This window comes from Maniola hyperantus, chromosome 23 (assembly GCF_902806685.2).
Source record: "Maniola hyperantus chromosome 23, iAphHyp1.2, whole genome shotgun sequence".
Taxonomy (NCBI): Eukaryota; Metazoa; Arthropoda; class Insecta; order Lepidoptera; family Nymphalidae; genus Maniola; species Maniola hyperantus.
In genome coordinates, this window is record NC_048558.1 from 9,149,311 (window position 1) to 9,168,487 (window position 19,177).

Below are 19,177 nucleotides of genomic sequence, written 5' to 3' on the forward strand. Positions count from 1 at the left end.
ATTTTAAACCAAAAGAAGTGATTCGCTCCTCCATATCAAATTAATTTTAATATTCTTTTGTAAAAATGCTGACCTGGTATAAGGCCGCCCTGGTCCTGTGTGGTCAGAGAACTGCCTCTGGTCATCCCACTCCCTGGAACTTGAAGCATGTCTGGCGCTGGAGTCACCTGGAAAAATATCATCCAATTTCCAGTAAATTCCATTTCCAATGTGTAGATGGCGCTGTGCTTAATTCTACCACGCTGAAAAAGTTTCTTCTACAAGCTCGATAGAAACAATATTTGAATTGGTAACTCGGTCGGAGTTTTTAATCTCCAGGTACTTTTACCCTATAAGAAATTCTTCTTTCGAGGCACACGGCTCATCCTTTCTGATTTCTATGAATAAAATCTCCTCACCTCGAAGCGGGAAGGGCGCCTCGTCTTCTTCTCCTCGTCCCGGCGCCTCGCCTCGGCCTCTCTCTGCCACAGCGCAGCCACCTGCAGGCGCCTCGAGCGGCCTACTTGCTGCTCTATGACCCGCACCAGCTCCCAACGGTGAATTGACCCCAGTAGAACCATAGATGCTGGACTGTCCACAAGTGGGAAACTCTTGATTGTCTGTGGGAATCCAATTAAAATGATAGATTCGTTAAAAAGATATTGCGTATGACCAACATAACGGGTTGCGGTGCCGAAGTGGCAATGATTATTGAGCAGGTCACATAATTCTTAAAACCGATAGACATTGGGGTCCCAAGGTGCTAAAATGGCGACTTTGCACGTGGACAGACGTCAAACGAGTCGCAGAGCCGCTGGATTCAGGCGGCGCTAGACCATGTGGAAGTCCCTACAAAGACCTATGTCCAGCTGTGGTTCTATCGGTTGATAATAATGATAATGATGGGAGTGATATTGAAAATTTTGTACGGAAAAGTTGCACAAAATAGGCAATAGGAATTGATCCTTTATCCCATATTAGCTTTTCTAATAAAAGACCTGGGCGCGTTTGGAACCCTCGTAGCGTTAGTTTTTAAGGATATCACCATCATCTTAAATACAAAATAAAAAATAAAATATTACACCATATCACCATCAAAAATAATAAATAAAATCTTACAAATCCAACAATCAACACTCAAAAAGTGTACAATAGTACCTACTTTGAATATGTGGTAAAGGCTACGGAATAGTCCAGAACTCACCTTGTTCCCTTTGAGGATATCCTTGAGCTGCTGGAAGGTCATCCGGTTCCAGATGTACTTGACGTCTCGAATCATGAAGTCTTCCACGCAAATGTCGTACATACCTGCAAGCAAGGACAAGTCTCACTGTATAATGTTGTACTTACTATAACCTGTTAATTTAAGTTTAATATGACATTCTTACTGATAATCGAAACTATTTATATTAACATACTTGTACCTACCTAATATTACTAAATTATTAACAAAGAAGAAACTAATTGACATTATAACAAACTTAATTAATTAATGCGATCAATAAATAAAAATAATTTCGATTCTAAATGAATGCCCTATATAATTACCTGATAAAATCTATTATAAAATAATGTAACACGTAGCTTGCATGTAATTATATATTTGGCATGTATGTATTGTTAATGTACCTAACTTTGCAATGCCCTAACGGGGCTTCATGTAACCATGAAAGCAAATAAATAAATAAATCATAAATCATAATGCCGATGAAGCATTCACGAGAGCGCCTCGCTCATAAAAGTCAAAAAGTCCAAAATATAATAGATGCCGACGTGTTTTACCAAAAAGAAGCAGCTTTCATAAAAGCAATTTTATTCTATTTAAATCAGTAAATAGATTATATAGTTAAGTACTTTTGTGTTAAGTGATTTTTTTAGAATGTAATCACTAATTAGCTTTTAATAACTTTGCATGTACACGTTTTGGTTTAGACTGTTAGTGTATATTGTTTAAAATGAAAAAAAAAAATTAATCGCACAGAATATACCAATCGCATTCTGTGAGCTCTCCTACGCATTGAACATTATGCTTTAACTAGGTTATGCTCGCGACTTCATCCGCCTGGATGATCAAACCCCTATTTCACCTCCTTAAGAGGTTAAATTTTCAAAAATCCTTTCTTAGCGGATGCCTACGTTATAATAGCTATTTGCATGCCAAATTTCAGCCCGATCCGTCCGGTAGTTTGAGCTGTGCGTTGATAGATCAGTTAGCCAGTCAGTCAGTCACCTTTTCCTTTTATATATTTAGACAACATTGGTTCAAATTTGTTTGATTTAACAAATAAACTATATTAACCGACTAATACTAAGGGCCGGTTGTTTCAACAAACTTTGACGGACACGTAACCTTTAAATATGGCGCTAACGAACGTAAGTAAAGAAAAAGCGTTGATTCAGCATCTATTAGCGCTAACGTTCGTTAAAAAGTTACGTTTACGTTAACCAGTGCTGGCGCCATTGGTGATCGTCAAATCTGTTCGTTACCTCATACTTCTTACAAACGGAATATTTTATTTACAAATTATAATGGAATCAATTTAATTCAAAGCTTTTAATGGTAGTTTTTTTTGAAGATGAAAGAGAGTTTGTAAGAAAGGAAAAGTGTTTAAAATGCGAAGTAGCAATATTAATAACTATGTATATAATTTAATATACTTAAAATGAAATAAAAAAAAGGATACGGAGAAGTAAGTTAATTTTTAGGGTTAGTTTCGCAACCAAAATAACAATGACGAACAGTTTTTTGTACAATGAAGCAACGCACTTAAATTAACAGATATTAAAGTTCGTCTACGTCTGTTAAATTTTAACGAACGAATCTTACGAAGACCAATGGTTTGAAACAACCGGCCCTATATTGTGTCGTCGAACGTCGCGATGCCGTTGTGTGACGCTGACGTTGCGTCCGTTTACCCGTCTAATAATTCGACTAGATAACGCATGGACGGTGGACCGTCGAATCGTCGATGAGTCTTTAACCGTCTATTGGACTAGTCCGTTCATTCAACGCCCATCCCTGCTTTGCTACGGTCGAGCTCGCATACCGCTCCCGTACAATATAAAAGACTTTATTTATCAGCCTAGGTCACAGAGTACTTACGGCTGGCAGAAGACAGCAGATCGGGTAGATAAGGCAGTTTCTTGATGAGGATGATGCTGTCGAAGCACGAGGGCTGCAGCAGCGCCGCCGTCGCGTTGGCTGCCAGCACCGCTGCCATTATTGGCAGCAAGTGGGTCACCTGCCCAAATACACTGGCTTATTAGCTGCATGTTTGACAATGGTACTGATTCTAAGCGCAACTAAATTTTAGAGTATTGACATCCTTTTCTTGTCAATGCGATACGAAAAGGAGAGACAGATCCAATTCTATATATATAAACTAGCTTATGCTCGCGACTTCATCCGCGTGGACTTCACAAATTTCAAACCCCTATTTTACCCCTTTAGGGGTTGAATTTTCAAAAATCCTTTCTTAGCGGATGTCTACGTCATAATAGTTATCTGCATACCAAATTTCAGCCCGATCCGTCCAGTAGTTTGAGCCGTGCGTTAATAGTCAGTCAGTCAGTCACATTTTCCTTTTGTATATTTAGATTCGCGCAGCTAATAAGCTAATTGGCACCGGCGGCTTTCTGGTTAGGACTCCTAACCTTTAAGCTATCCTAATTTAAGCTCGGTCCGTCCAGTAGTTTGAGCTGTGCGTTGATAGCTCAGTCAGTCAGTCAGCTTTTCCTTTATAGATGTTTGATTACCTGTCCCGTCATCTCGATGCAGATGACGATGGTGGAGACGGTGTGCGTCACGGCGCCCGTGAACGCCGCCGCGCCCACCGTCGCGTACCCGCCTGACACAAAACATATACTATTCATAATAATTATTATTAAAAAAAAAACACCACTGCCCTGCTAAAAAACCGGCCAAGTGCGAGTCAGACTCAGAGTTCCGTACTCGGGTATTTTTTTCAACATTTTGCGCGATAAATAAAAAAAAATTATGCATGGAAATAAATAGAAATCTGTTTTAGAATTTTTTTTTTTTTTTTTTTTTATTCAGATACAAGTTAGCCCTTGACTGCAATCTCACCTGATGGTAAGTGATGATGCAGTCTAAGATGATAGCGGGCTAACCTGGAAGGGGTATGGCAGTTTTTATTAAACCCATACCCCTTTGGTTTCTACACGGCATCGTACCGGAACGCTAAATCGCTTGGCGGCACGGCTTTGCCGGTAGGGTGGTAACTAGCCACGGCCGAAGCCTCCCACCAGACCAGACCAGAAATTTAGAAATTATAAAATTCCAAACCCCTGCTAGGAATCGAACCCGGGACCTCCCACTAATAAGACCACAGCGCTCACAGGTAAAGCTCTTTTATATGATACCCCACTTGGTATCGGAACCGCACCGGAAGACGTAGCGTTAGAAGACCTCCCACTTGGTGGATGGACGACATCAGACGAGTCGCTGGATGGCGGCGGCGCAAGACCGTGGCGTGTGGAAGTCCCTACAAGAGACCTATGTCCAGCAGTGGACGTCTATCGGTTGATGATGATGATGATGATGATTCTTTGTTAATGTATGACCTGGCAGAATCTTCTGTATGTGTCCCCCGTAGGCCACGCCCAGCGGACAGAAGTAGTGCATGACTTCGCCCGTGAACCTGCCCAGCGAAGCGCCCATCTTGAAGGCCGGCACGAAGATACCGGCCGGCACGGGCAGCGTGCACGCCACCATGCTCAGGAAAAACTGAAATTAACAAATACTCAAGTATAAAAACACATTATCTTACAAATTGAAGACGACAATCTTATTTATTTCTCCTTAAGTACGTTTATAGAGTATATATTAGTCTATTTTATTAGTATATTGGTATTATACATATTATTTAATACATGTATTAGTGGTTTATGTATTAGTATGTATCAGTTATTTGAATGTATGTTTATTAGTATATTACACACCACCTGCAGTCTAATTTTCCTTTTACTTTACAATCTTTAAGGTTGCCTGGTAGAGATCGCTAATTAGCGATAAGGCCGCCTTTTGTATCTTCCTTCTGTCTGTGTTTTTTATTCTTTAATGTAATCCTTCTTATGGTTGTGCAAATAAAGTGTATTTATTATTATTATTATTATTATCGTCCTCATAAAGTCCGGACCACATTACACGATAGAGAAGATGTATAATATGATGAGGCATCCGAAGTGGTCCACTTCAGGCGTCCGCCAGTGGTCCACGGACCATGATAGCCGCTTGCCCCGCCGTTAAGCTATCCGACTAGGTGAAATTGGCGAATAGAGACGACACCTGAGTTTAACTCACGATAGAGAAGAAGTATATGATGAGGCATCCGAAGTGGTCCACTTTAGACGTCCGCTAGTGGTCCACTCCACGGACCACGATGGCCGCTTGCCCCGCCGTTATGCTATCCGATCAGATGAAATTGGCGAATAGAGACAACACCTGAGTTTAACTCACGATAGAGAAGAAGTATATGATGAGGCATCCGAAGTGGTCCACTTCAGGCGTCCGCCAGTGGTCCACGGACCATGATAGCCGCTTGCCCCGCCGTTAAGCTATCCGACTAGGTGAAATTGGCGAATAGAGACGACACCTGAGTTTAACTCACGATAGAGAAGAAGTATATGATCAGGCATCCAAAGTGGTCCACTTTAGACGTCCGCTAGTGGTCCACTCCACGGACCACGATGGCCGCTTGCCCCGCCGTTATGCTATCCGATCAGATGAAATTGGCGAATAGAGACAACACCTGAGTTTAACTCACGATAGAGAAGAAGTATATGATGAGGCATCCGAAGTGGTCCACTTTAGACGTCCGCTAGTGGTCCACTCCACGGACCACGATGGCCGCTTGCCCCGCCGTTATGCTATCCGATCAGATGAAATTGGCGAATAGAGACAACACATGAGTTTAACTCACGATAGAGAAGAAGTATATGATGAGACATCCGAAGTGGTCCACTTCAGGCGTCCGCCAGTGGTCCACGATGGCCGCTTGCTCCGCCGTTAGACTGTCCGACCACGTGAAGTTGGCGAATAGAGACAACACCTACAGAAGAAAGATATTAATTAAATAATTAAAATTACGTTGACAGGTCTAAATATAGTTCTATCCGTTTAAGCAGGGAGCTTTTTTTAATGATAAGGATAGCAATATACAGGGTGTAAGTAGCAAGCAAAAACGATGACAGGTAGTACGGATAGTACTGATGATACTACAAAAACCGCGAAAAATAAATAATAAAAATGACCGGATTTTTTAAAGGTTCGCAAATAAAATGTGACTGAGAGGTCAACGAACTTTGCGTAGATAAGTGCCATGGGATCCCGAGTTACACCCTGTTAGAGAGTAAGGCTCGGTATTCACCTAAGAGGAGAGGAGATGCGTTCAATCGACCAATCAAAATAAAAAATTATCACGTCATTTTTAAAAATCGGATTGGTTTACTGTACACATCTCCTCTCCGCTCCGCTTAGGTGGATACCGGGCCTTAGTTAAGTTTCGAGTTTGTGTACAATAGAATTAGCCACAATGTAATATTCACCTGTTCCTGGTTGCCCAGATCGGCCGCCATGTATTTCCCGATGCCGGGCGGGAAGAGAATCGACATCACCGCGAGCGTCATGAACCCGGGGTAGATGAAGCGGCTGGAAACACATTAAATATAACTAAATACACACAACGCATACACACACACACACACACACACACACACACACACACACACAAGCATACACACACTGTTGTAATTTTATTATTGTATATACCTACATTTATTCTAAATCTATTCTGTTAAAATAGTTTTAATTATAATTTTAAGTAGAATCTCTGTTGGCCTTCTATTATAACTAGATTTAAATTTAAATAATAAATTATGTATTTACGCTGTTGATTACTTTCAAAAAAAAAAAAAATCAGTGCGAAGTACAACGAAACCAGCGCGGGATTAAATTTCTGAAAATGAGTCAGCAAAATCTAAAAAAAAATGTAGGTTTTTAATGCGAATTCTACAGTCTATTTTAATTTACGGAACTTTACGAGAAACTTTGACACCTCAATAAAAGATGACTGCCTCAAAACCGCAGCCATGGCACGTTCCCACGGAGGTAAAAGAGGAATAAGGGATTTATGCCGAAACGTGCCGGCACGAGCCGTGCCACGTACGAGGCGCGGACGAGGCACGGATTCAAAACATCACGAACATTTTATATGAAGCAGTTTATGCTCCACCGTGCCGTGTCCGTGTCTCGGCCGTGCACGTTCATATTACACTCGGTGTAATACGAACGTGCGGCACGTACACGGCTCGTGACCGGCACGGTCTAGCATAAATCATCCTTTAGTCGTTAATTTTCCTCCCTTTACACTAAAATGGAATTTAAGATTAAATTTTTCTATATTTTTTTCAATAAAACCACATATTCTTTTTCGTATTGAAAACTTAAGCTGTTGTTACAATAAATTAAAAACATTTACTGCCGCACTCGAGTCGCTAATCGTTACTTAAGATTGAGTTAAAACGAGACAGATTTATGTGAGAGATATAGCTCTGTCTCGTTTTAACTAAACTTAAGTAACGATTAAGCGGCTCTGAGTGCGGCATTTAGCACTCACTTTTTTTGTAGGAAGTTGCTGAGGACTTTGGTGTTTCTCATGAACAGTACGTACTGGCGATGCAGGAACACCCACAGAGCTGCCATCAGCCCGCACACGATGCTGCCAACATTGAGATAAAATAAGATCTAAATCCTAAAATCACGAAATAGGTGATGAGAACTGCTGATAGATGGCACTAGCAGTGCTCATAAACGCCGAAAAATAATTTGTTTTCTCAGTCGCTTGGTATATTTTAATATTATATTTATATTCAACGTACCTATTTCATAAAACGTAAACTAATTGAAAAATCCTATTACAATGTAAAGGATTATTTAAATGATAAGCAAACTTGGGAATGAGTTGCTTAACGACTTTGTGATAGTTCTAATAAGTTTCAATAATTTTGTAAAGTGGTGATAATAAAAAGAATACCCGGCTGAGTTTGTTGTGGGCTCTTCTCAGACCTGGGCGCGTTTGGAACCCTCGTAGCTTTAGTTTTAAGTTTGCGTTATAATTATCACCACTATATCTTACAAATCTAACACTATACCAGACAATCAATAAGAGTAATTTATTACCTATTTTGAATAAATCATTTGACTTTGACTTTGACTTGACTTATTTATGAACTCAGAATTTTCTTATCATTTATCATGATATTATAACAATGTGTAAGAAATTTACTATCGTCAGGTGTCCTCAAACATCTTATGGTTTTTTTAATTTGTTACGTTTGCTTATGGCCAAAGAAAAATCAAAACACGTCAAAAAGTAATCCTTGAATAGGGGCATTTCTTACCCCAGCAACACAAACACAGCGAACTCCTGAGGGTCGAAGGGGAAGTCCTGAGGCAAGTTGGTCGGGAACAGAGGCTTGACTGTGGGCATGGCGCCCGACCACACCGCCAGTAGGCGGAACATCTGCGAAACGAGGAACATCACGATCAACTCATCGCCAGGTCTATCTCAGAGCCACCGAGCAAGTATAGTGCATTCAAAATACAATTGTGACAGACGATATGTCTGACGTTAGAGACATAGAGAGGGAGCGTAGGGCGTTGGCGGTCCGATGTAATATGCTAGCCCGGAGGTTTGCACGGTGTAATAAAGACGTAAAGCTCACTCTTTTTAACCGACTTCAAAAAAAGGAGGAGGTTCTCAATTCGTCGGAATCTTTTTTTTTTTTTTTTTTTTTTTTTTTTATGTATGTTCCCCGATTACTCGAAAACGCCTGGACCGATTTTGAAAATTATTTTTTTGTTTGAAAGGGTATACTTCAAAGTTGGTCCCATTTCAATTTGGTGAAGATCTGATGAACATCTTCGAAGATAGATACTGGAACTCCTCAATGAATAAGAGTAAATTGCTCGCGATCAGTGTAATAGCTTAGTAAACAGTAGATTTTTAACCAGTCATAGCATAATTCCATGGGGCCACTAAAAATTGTGAAATAAAAATTTTTTACAAAAAAAATAAAAACCGACTTCGTTACACAAACACTAAAAATTGAAAAATAATTTAATTTATTACCGAATATATTATGTATACAAGAGTTAATATAGTTCCATAATAATATTTTTTGGGGTCGGTGCCAATGAGGTGCCATTGTGGAGTCCCATAAAAATATGAAGTCTAGACGATTCGCGCAGCTAAAGCTAATTGGCACCGGCATAAAAAAGTATTATTATGGAACTATATTAACTCTTGTATACATAATATATTCGGTAATAAATTAAATTATTTTTCAATTTTTAGTGTTTGTGTAACGAAGTCGGTTTTTATTTTTTTTTGTAAATTTTTTTTAAAGCATATTGTCAGACATTTTACACGTGTAGCCTGTGGGTGACGTATACGCAGAGGGCCTACAACGACCTACGAGTGCAGTATAACAATGGTTTCAGAGTACTGATGGGGTTACCGCGCTGGTGCAGTGCGTCACAGATGTTTGCGGAGGCTCACACAGATGATTTTTACGCGATTGTGAGAAAAAGAGCTGCATCTGTGATGAGCAGGGTGCGTGGGAGCTCCAACAGTATTCTGAGAACATTGGGCTGCAAAGTGGGAAAACCCTTTTATGAAACACTGGGTGTACATACACATGAACACCAAGTGGTCAAGGGGGTATATGAATTGATTATAATTTGAATTAATTAATAATAATAATTGTAATTTTATTTAGTTACTAACATAGTTAATAAGTTCTTCTGTTACTAACACATTATGGATGAAACATCTGAAATAAAATAAATAATAATAATAATAATAATAAAATAAACTGGCGTGTTTCCACATGAGACCGTCATCTATAATATAAAAATGAATCACTAAATGTGTTGCTCATCGCAAATCTCGAGAACCGCTGAACCGATTTCGCTAATTCTTTTTTTATAATATTCCTTGAAGTACCAGGATGGTTAAAAATATATGGTAAAAGTAATGTGTATCGACCTTTAGAGGGAGATAGCAGATTTGTAGAGCATTGTCTCTGTCGTTGAGACGTTACTTAAACGTCATATACAGGTATGCGTGACAGAGACAACGCTCTACAAAGTCGAAATGTCATTCTAAAGGCCGATGTACATTATTTTCTGCCGCGTACTGTACTAAAAGCAGTGATGGTCTGTGGTTAACACGTCGGCCCCTATTTAGAGGTCCTGGAGTTCAACCCTGGGCACGCATCTAACTTTTCGGAGTTTTATTTAAATTCATTATAGGCAGACGCTTGACCACAATCACACCTGATGGAAAGTGATGACGTGGCCTAAGATGAGACGCGTTTACCTAGAAGATGCCTATTCCCTTTTGTTTTAAAGATACCCGGGTTACAAATGGTAGGAAATAAGTTGGTTGGTAATAGTTTTAGGTAATTGAAGAGTATCTGAATATATAAAAAAAAAGATTCCGACGAATTGAGAACCTGAGCCGTATATTTTTGAAGTCGGTTAAAAAGGAAAAGGTGACTGACTGACTGATCTATCAACGCACAGCTCAAACTACTGGACGGATCGGGCTGAAATTTTGCATGCAGATAACTATTATTATGTTGACATCCGCTAAAGGATTTTTGAAAATTCAACCCCTAAGGAGGTTTGAATTTGTGTAGTCCACGGACATAAGCTAATGGAAACATAAAATAGGTAGGTAGGTAGGTAACATATATATATATATTATGGATTGTATATATATATTGATATTTATAATAGTTATGTATATGTATGATAGTTATGTATGTATTACTGAAATAATTAATTATATTATATTATACTACTTCATTTTTCTGTTTTGCGTGTAAGTACTATCCAACACACCTAGTTTCTCCATTACACCAAAGGTTGCCTGGTAGAGATTGCTGTGAGCAATAAGGCCGCCTTTGCATACAATTATTTTTTAGTTTTAGTTTCTGTAATAGTTATGTAATATTTTTGTATGCAATAAAGTATTTCTATCTATCTATCTATCTATCTATCTATAGGTATTTAGCTCACAATAGCGCTGCAGCAAGCAGCGAAGAAGCCGCGCCAGTAGTTGCGCACTGCGAAGTACGTGGTCGTTACCTCTATGGAGAACAACACTCCTGCAACAAACAGAACATTCACATTTCTAAAAACCGACCAAGTGCGAGTCAGGCTCGCGCAATGAGGGTTCCGTACTACAGCCGTATTTTTTCGACATTTTGCACGATAATTTTTTTTTTTTTAAAGAATATTAGCCATGTTAAATGACTAATATTCCCCTTTCCTCTCCAACTAAGCGTCAGGCTAGGAGTAGGTACGACAATAGTGCAACGGGCGGGGTTTGAACCGTCGACCTTTCGGTTTTCAGTCCACTCCTTTACCGGTTGAGCTATTGAGGCTTCATAATTCAAAAACTATGACGCATAAAAATAAATAAAAATCTGTTTTAGAATGCACAGGTAAAGCCCTTTCATATGATACCCCACTTGATATAGTTAACTTACTTTGAAAGTTGAAAATAGCAATATTTGTTCATGACCACAATTTAATTTTTTTTGTGTCATGTAATCACAAATTCCCGATTTTCAGATTTTTCCCCGAATGTCTGCTATAAGACCTACCTACCTGCCTTCTAGGTCAACGGGAAGTACCCTGTAGGTTTCTTGACAGACACGATAGACAGACAGACAGACAGATAGATAGACAGACAACAAAGACAACCCTATAAGGGTTCCTTTTTCCTTTTGCGGTACGTAACTCTAAAAATTCGGTCAAACATAGTTATTGCGACTTTTAAATACATATACTTCTCTTAATGATGCCCGCGACTTCACCCACACGGTATTTTAAATATCCCGTGGGATCACTTTAATTTTCCAGGATGAAAAGTAGCCTCCGGGATGCAAACTATCTTTGTATCCATCAAAATCGATTAAGCGGGTTGACCGTGAAAATGTAACAAACAAACAGACAGACAGACAGACAGTTTCATATTTAAAATCATCATCTACAGTCATCCACAGTCCACTGCTGGACATAGATCTCTTGTAGGGACTTCCACACACCACGATCATTGATAATATCAGTATGGAGAAGGCTACAAGGACATTAGCAAATGAAGATGTATAATAATAGATGTAATCAATCAGACCTGGAAAATACTTACTCGTCGTGGAATTATCTGGAATCTTCTAGATCCAGTTAATTATTATGGAACACTAAATTAATTGTTCCTTACGAAGAAATTATTCATAGAACTATTTATGCTTTACGTTAATAAAACTTTAACTGACACTGCGTGAAGATGTATAATAATAGATGCAATCAATCAGACCTGGAAAATACTTACTCGTCGTGGAATTATCTGGAATCTTCTAGATCCAGTTAATTATTATGGAACACTAAATTAATTGTTCCTTACGAAGAAATTATTCATAGAACTATTTATGCTTTACGTTAATAAAACTTTAACTGACACTGCGTGAAGATGTATAATAATAGATGCAATCAATCAGACCTGGAAAATACTTACTCGTCGTGGAATTATCTGGAATCTTCTAGATCCAGTTAATTATTATGGAACACTAAATTAATTGTTCCTTACGAAGAAATTATTCATAGAACTATTTATGCTTTACGTTAATAAACTTTAACTGACACTGCGTGAAGATGTATAATAATAGATGCAATCAATCAGACCTGGAAAATACTTACTCGTCGTGGAATTATCTGGAATCTTCTAGATCCAGTTAATTATAATAGAACACTAAATTAATTGTTCCTTACGAAGAAATTATTCATAGAACTATTTATGGTTTACGTTAATAAAATTTTAAGTGACACTGCGCGATTATGGTAACTAAAGAATACCCTGAGTTTATTACATGGGGTCTTGGACTGTAGTAATAAAATGGTGTGATTTGTATAGGTGGTAGTTTATGGGGCTACAATTCATTATTGTAGAGAATAATAAAATAAAAAGCGTGATTTTTATTTATTTACTAGCGACCCGCCCCGGCTTTGCACGGGGTGCAATGTAGATACTAATGTTGTCACTGTGGTTATTTTGTTATATTTCAAAACAATGAGACAGCATTTTCGATAAAAGCTCTCAGTCAGCTTGATTTCTTCCGAAATCTTGAACTATTATCGTCATTTTTCAACAAATTAGCACAAAACAATATTTAACTATACCTATAAACCTTCCTCTTGAATCACTCTATCTATTGGTGAAAACCGCATTAAAATCCGTTGCGTAGTTTAAAAGATCTACGCGTTCATACATACAGACAGCGGGAAGCGACTTCATTATACTATGTAGAGATATTGCTATAATTCAAAGTCAAAGTCAAATATTTTATTCAAAACTAGCTGCCCCGGCGAACTTCGTACCGCCTAACAGTCGCCCATCTTTTTCAGGATCCTCGTACTTCAAGGAATATTATAAAAAAGAATTTGCACTAATTAACAGCTTTTAACTTTTATAACAGTTTTTTACCTAGATTTTATTAAATTTGTATAACGCGAACTCGCCATCCTCACATAAACTTTAACAGTTTCTAGAGGATGGCGAACTGTTTATTTTAAAATGTATTATTGAAATTTACGTGATCAATAAAAAAAAAATAAAAAAAATTGCGAAATCGGTTCAGCTGTTCTCGATATTTGCGATCAGCAACACATTTAGCGATTCATTTTTATGTATAGAGAAAATAAATAATTAGAATTTTGAATTTTGACACCTATGAATGATCATAATAGTGGCGGAAGCACCATGATGATGATCATGAAGGAAACTCAAATATATCATCACCTCCAACAGGAGCGGCGAAGCAGGAGGCGACTCCCACGGCGCAAGCGGCGGCCAACATCTCCGTAGTTCTGGACTCGTTGCTGTAGATGCCTTGGAAGGTCGTCACCAGTTTGGACAGTAACGCGGCTACCATTGACGCGATGTGGACTGAGGGGCCCTGGAATTACGGATCTATTATTATTTAATGATATGGATATAGCGGAAGCGACACAACAGACTGCAGGCAAGCCAAAGAGGCTTTCCCCAACATAGACAAACGGCAAACTAACAAACTACTCCGCCTGGACAGAGGTAAACTTAGGAAGGTGGTGGGACTCATAACAGGGCTTTTCGTTATAGGTATCACCGACAGTCCTTTGTGCAGGGCTTGCATGGAGGTCGACGAAACACCGACGCACGTGGTCCTAGAGTGCACGGGCGTAGCAGAACAACGCGAACGCCATTTGGGTTCCCCGACCTCATTCCATGAAGCCCTCGGCAACCTGGGCGGTCTACTCGGCTTCTGGAGTGAGCTTGGATGGCTGGAGTGAAGACTTCAGCGGGGAGGGGCAATGCACGCACAACAGACGGAAACGTTTAAGTGCGGAAACCAGCCCAGAGCGAAGAAGAAGAAGAAGCGAAAGCGACCGACATAGCTCAAAGGATTAGCAGTGAAGTGGCAATGGGCAGGTCACGTCTGTCGTAGAACCGACGGTTGATGACTACGTATTGTAGTATTGGTACGTATGTACCAGCTGAAAATCAGCGCTGTATGTTCTTGTGCAACAAGGCATACAGCATAATGCTGAGCTGGGACCCTTTTTTCGGGTTGTGCCACACAATATGACAGTTTGTTCCGGCGCTTCTTTTGCTTGTTCTCAGGTGGAAGAAGCGCCGGAATAACCAGCTCTTAGCTTTAAGTTGTAATGTGTGGCACAATTGCATAAATAAACGTCTTTTCTTTCTTTCTTTCATTCTTTCTATTGACTGAAAGTAGACGTGTTCTGGAGTTGATACCATCGTACCACGTACCGGTAAGCGCAGTGTAGGACGACCTCCAGCCTGTTCGACCGACGCAGCGGACGAATACAAGCTGATGGATTGGATTGGGTATGGATATGAATACGAAATATCAAAAAAGATACCTGGCATCGACATATTTCATGACTCAGCTACTGCATTCAAAAAAAAGCTCTTATCATTTTACGGTGGGTTCATCTCCTAAGTAACTTAATTATTAATTGTTTAGTTAAGTAGTTAGTTAAGTTCTTTTTATTTGTCTAGATATTTTGCAAATGCTGTGTACACATTTTATAGATACATTTATCAGCCTGTGTTTGTCTATAAGTGTCGTAGTTTGTGTTAAATTAATGTATTGTGTGTGTTCCTAATAAATAAAAATAAATAAATATGGTAGGAATGGTAACGATGAATGAAAAACGCAAATCAAAATCGGACATGTCAGTTAGTATGATATAAAAAATCCAAGCTTTACTTTTCTAATCTAGGACCAAGAACTAAGAAGACTCATATTTTGGAGTCTAGATTTTTGTGAATAAACTCTTACCTCTTTGCCAAGTGGCAGACCCGATCCAAGCGTGGCAGTGAGACCGATGAGCTTAGAGATCAAAGCACGAAACGTTAGGTACTCTTTTAGATGAACTCCTCTTAATATTGTCTTCATTTCTGGTATACCGGAACCTAAAAAATATAAAAATTAACACTTTTGTAGCTTGTAGCTCATAATTTATTTTTAAAGAGAGCAACCGCCGAGTTTGTTGCTGGTTCTTTTCAAAGCAAAGGCATTCTGAAAGAGTGATAAATAATTCACTTGACGATTCGAAAGCATTTTGTAAAAAAATCTTTATTAACATTACAAGTATGGTTTGGTGTTCCCCAAGGCATAACTTTAGGACCACTACTATTCTTTATTCTTACTAAAACCAAAAATAATATTTTACTATATTTGTTTACAGTAAAAGATATTTGAATGACTACGGAATTAGGTATTTTAACAAATAAGGTAATAGATAATACACAAAGGAATATTAACTTACCGATACTCTGAGCGGCTACTATATGGACGAATCCAGCAGCAAAGAGAATTAAGCATACAGGGAGGGAAACCCACGCTACATATTGACTGAAAGTAGACGTGGCTAAATCTTTGTACATCCACATTCGTGCTGCAAATAAAAAATTAATAAATTACTTCACGACGATTGGGATAAAGATTTCCTGAAATTTTTTAAAAATAAATTAAGGTTGAATAAACATAATTTGAGAAAACAAGGAGATAGATTTGGAGTTTTATCTATTTGATTTGGCATACATATTCCTAAAGCTAATAAAAAATAGGATTGCACTTTGATGGAATCATCATCAATCATGTTTGATGGCAAGCAATGATGAGGTCTACGTTAGAGCGCGCTTGCCCTGAAGATGTCTATTTTCACTCTTACCCTAAAAGTACTCAAGTTATACGTGACAGGAAGCCGGAAGAGCAATCCACATGTTAGCGATTTGTATCAGAAACGTTGAACAAAATGTTTTATGTCAGTATACATCGCGATTTTATGCTAAAGTACCTATAAATCATGTCCATAAGTAGGTAACTTACTTGTTCATCCTACATGTAGCATGTAAAAGATAATAACGTTATTGTAATACATGAAGTATTATGCAAATCAGTAATACATTGCAATTTAGCTACTAAAGGTAATGTCTTGGCCGTCACGTGAATGAATTATATGTGCCCGTTATTATTGTACGAGATGCATATAATGTACAATAACCACACAGTTATGATGCAGTTTATGAATAACTGTTAAAGTCATGATATTAGCATTTGAATAAGATATATGACGTCCTTTTATAATGGCTTGAAACATGTGCAGTACGCGGCAGAAAGTAATGTACATCGGCTTTTAGAATGACATTTCAGCTTTGTAGAGCATTGTCACTGTCACTCATACCTATATGATGTTCTATCGGTCTCAACGTCGGAGACAATGCTCTACAAATCTGCTATCTCCTTCTAAATATCGATGTACAATACTTTCTGCCACGTACCGTACGTAAGCGTCATATTCGATTCAAAAATGACTCTATTATTCGTTTTTTTACCATTATTACAAACAGCGATGCCTTTGTCCATCGCATTGTCGACGCCGAGTTCGCCAAGAATACTCAGCATTTTCTCTGTGTCTCTACACGTTACCTAACGGCCTCTACAACTATGCGAAGCCGGTGGCAGGAGGCTCAGTCGTCTCATTTCTTCTACTTCTTTGCGTGCCTCTCCGACTAGCGAAGGTTGGCAGTCAGCTTAGCGTATTCTACTCTGTTCTTCGCGAGGCGAAATATTTCTGCGGCACTTGCGATTCCCGTCCACTCCCGGATGCAACGCAGCCAGGACTTTTTTCTGCGACCGACGCCTCTTCTACCGGCAACTTCTCCCATCATGATGAGTTGTAGGAGTTCGTACCTCTCGTGCCTAAGCACGTGCCCCAAATATGCGACTTTCCTCATTTTGATGGTTTGCAAATTTGGTCTCATTTAGAAGGTGTTAAATGTTTTTCTTACCATTATTACAGACAGCGATGCCCTTGTCCATCGCGAAGTTGAGTATCGCCATGATGATGCCGAGCAGCGCCAGAAACACCCAGTCCTCGCCGAGCCGCGCGAATGTGTGTCTCCACACGTATCCTAGTAAACTTTATATCATTGAATAAGCTTTGTATCAGGCTATTTATATGATCATTTTATATAATAGTACTAACTTATGACTACGACTACGTCCGCGTGGACTACACCAATTACAAACCCCTATTTTACTCCCTTAAGGGTTGAATTTTCAAACATCCTTTTTTATCCAACGTCTACGCCACAATAGCTATCTGCATGCAAAATTTCAGTCCGATCCGTGTATTAGTTTGAGCTGCGCGTTCATAGATCAGTCGGTCAGACAATAAATCAGTTAGCTTTTCTTATTATATATTTAGATATGCCCGCGACTTCGCCCACATGGACTACACAAATTTCAAACCCCTATTAAAATAGGGGTTTGAAATTCCCCTTTTGAACCCATTGAAACCCCCTTATGGGTCGAATTTTTAAAAATCCTTTCTTAACGGATGTCTACGTCATAATAGCTATCTGCATGCCAAATTTCAGTTCAATCCGTTCAGTAGTTTGAGCTGTGCGTTGATAGATGTGTCAGTCAGTCAGTCAGTCAATCAATCAGTCAGCTCTTCCTTTTACATATTATTTAGATTTAGACTTTAATGACTTTACCTAGCATTTAGAACTGTTCTTTAAACTTACCTAATACTTTAAAAAATTTCCCCCTAGGTCGATGTTTGCCCGTCTCCAACTCCTTCTGCCGCAGCTTGTCATCTTTCCGTCTCCTCTTCCTCAGTCTTCTGAGTCTTCTAGCCTCTTCTCTTGCCGCTTCACTTAGGTCGCGTTGATAGCGACCATACATCTAGAAGAAAAGAAAATATTATATGTTTACTTTTGTTGTTTCGAATTTCAAAACGGAATGGTTTTGCACGCTCTTTTGGTTTTTTTTTTAATTTGTACCAAAAACATTTGCAGTAGTGGCGATTACGCAGTGCACTTCCGTCATCCGAGTTCTATCCGTCATCCGTGAGAATACCAGCTATTATCGACGACGACATATTATGTCATAAGCTACCATACAAAACAAAAAGGAACGTATTTTCACGGACTCGGACCGTATGAGTGCGTAACCGCTGTAAGGAGAAAAAGAGAGTAAAAGTGGACAGGTGGTGGTGGAAGGTTTTGTTTTTCTTTATTATTTGTGTCTTTCTTTCTCTACTCTAGAAGAAAAAGAAAAAATAGATGTAAAACTCTAAACATTGTAAAACAGAAAGCCGCACTTAGCGTGTCAGTATTTGTTAATCGTTAGTATCTTCTAAAGTAAGAAGTTATAGTGAAAATGAATGAAAATGCAGTTTTAACCTCCATTTGAACACATCACTAAAGATTTTCCACGAGTCCTAATTAATGACCTCTGTATAAAAGTACTACAGATTTTTTTTTTCTTTACGCCCACTGCTACTGTGTGTCGTACGATTTGAAGTATGGTGAAATCGCTTAATCTAGCCTTGAATCCAGGCTTTGTTTGCCAACGATATCGTTAATCTTAGCTGTTTGTCAAAGATAAACGATCGGTTACCTATGCAATTATACGCTTAAGATTAGAGACAAATTAGAATTGTGCAAAAATATACAAGCGTGTGTTCTTTGGTCACAAGACTCCACGATTACTTTTGGTTTATGTCTTCCTGGTACATCATCATCATCAT

At 38.9% G+C, this 19,177-nt stretch overlaps 2 protein-coding genes across 15 annotated transcripts in view; one reads left to right on the plus strand and one right to left on the minus strand.

The window, feature by feature from the left end:
* The window catches only part of daw (dawdle), a 104,854-nt gene that overhangs the window by 34,245 nt on the left and 51,432 nt on the right, over nt 1-19,177 (plus strand). The gene's annotated exons all lie outside the window — the stretch shown is intronic.
* Nucleotides 1-19,177, minus strand: part of ClC-a (chloride channel protein 2) — a 68,602-nt gene that overhangs the window by 6,858 nt on the left and 42,567 nt on the right. For 11 of the 13 annotated variants that reach the window (XM_069506528.1, XM_069506523.1, XM_069506526.1 and 8 more), the window contains 16 exons: nt 18,171-18,330; nt 17,430-17,552; nt 15,905-16,033; nt 15,415-15,548; nt 13,869-14,025; nt 11,087-11,175; nt 8,401-8,522; nt 7,617-7,718; nt 6,547-6,649; nt 5,922-6,050; nt 4,564-4,726; nt 3,736-3,827; nt 3,083-3,221; nt 1,184-1,287; nt 399-599; nt 74-167 (listed from right to left, as the gene is read on the minus strand). In XM_069506528.1, coding sequence (XP_069362629.1) covers nt 74-167; nt 399-599; nt 1,184-1,287; nt 3,083-3,221; nt 3,736-3,827; nt 4,564-4,726; nt 5,922-6,050; nt 6,547-6,649; nt 7,617-7,718; nt 8,401-8,522; nt 11,087-11,175; nt 13,869-14,025; nt 15,415-15,548; nt 15,905-16,033; nt 17,430-17,552; nt 18,171-18,330 — 2,041 coding nt within the window. Of the gene's footprint in view, nt 1-73; nt 168-398; nt 600-1,183; nt 1,288-3,082; nt 3,222-3,735; nt 3,828-4,563; nt 4,727-5,921; nt 6,051-6,546; nt 6,650-7,616; nt 7,719-8,400; nt 8,523-11,086; nt 11,176-13,868; nt 14,026-15,414; nt 15,549-15,904; nt 16,034-16,973; nt 17,059-17,429; nt 17,561-18,170; nt 18,331-19,177 lie in introns of those variants that run through there. The other 2 variants (XM_069506530.1, XM_069506529.1) reach the window with 2 other exon arrangements.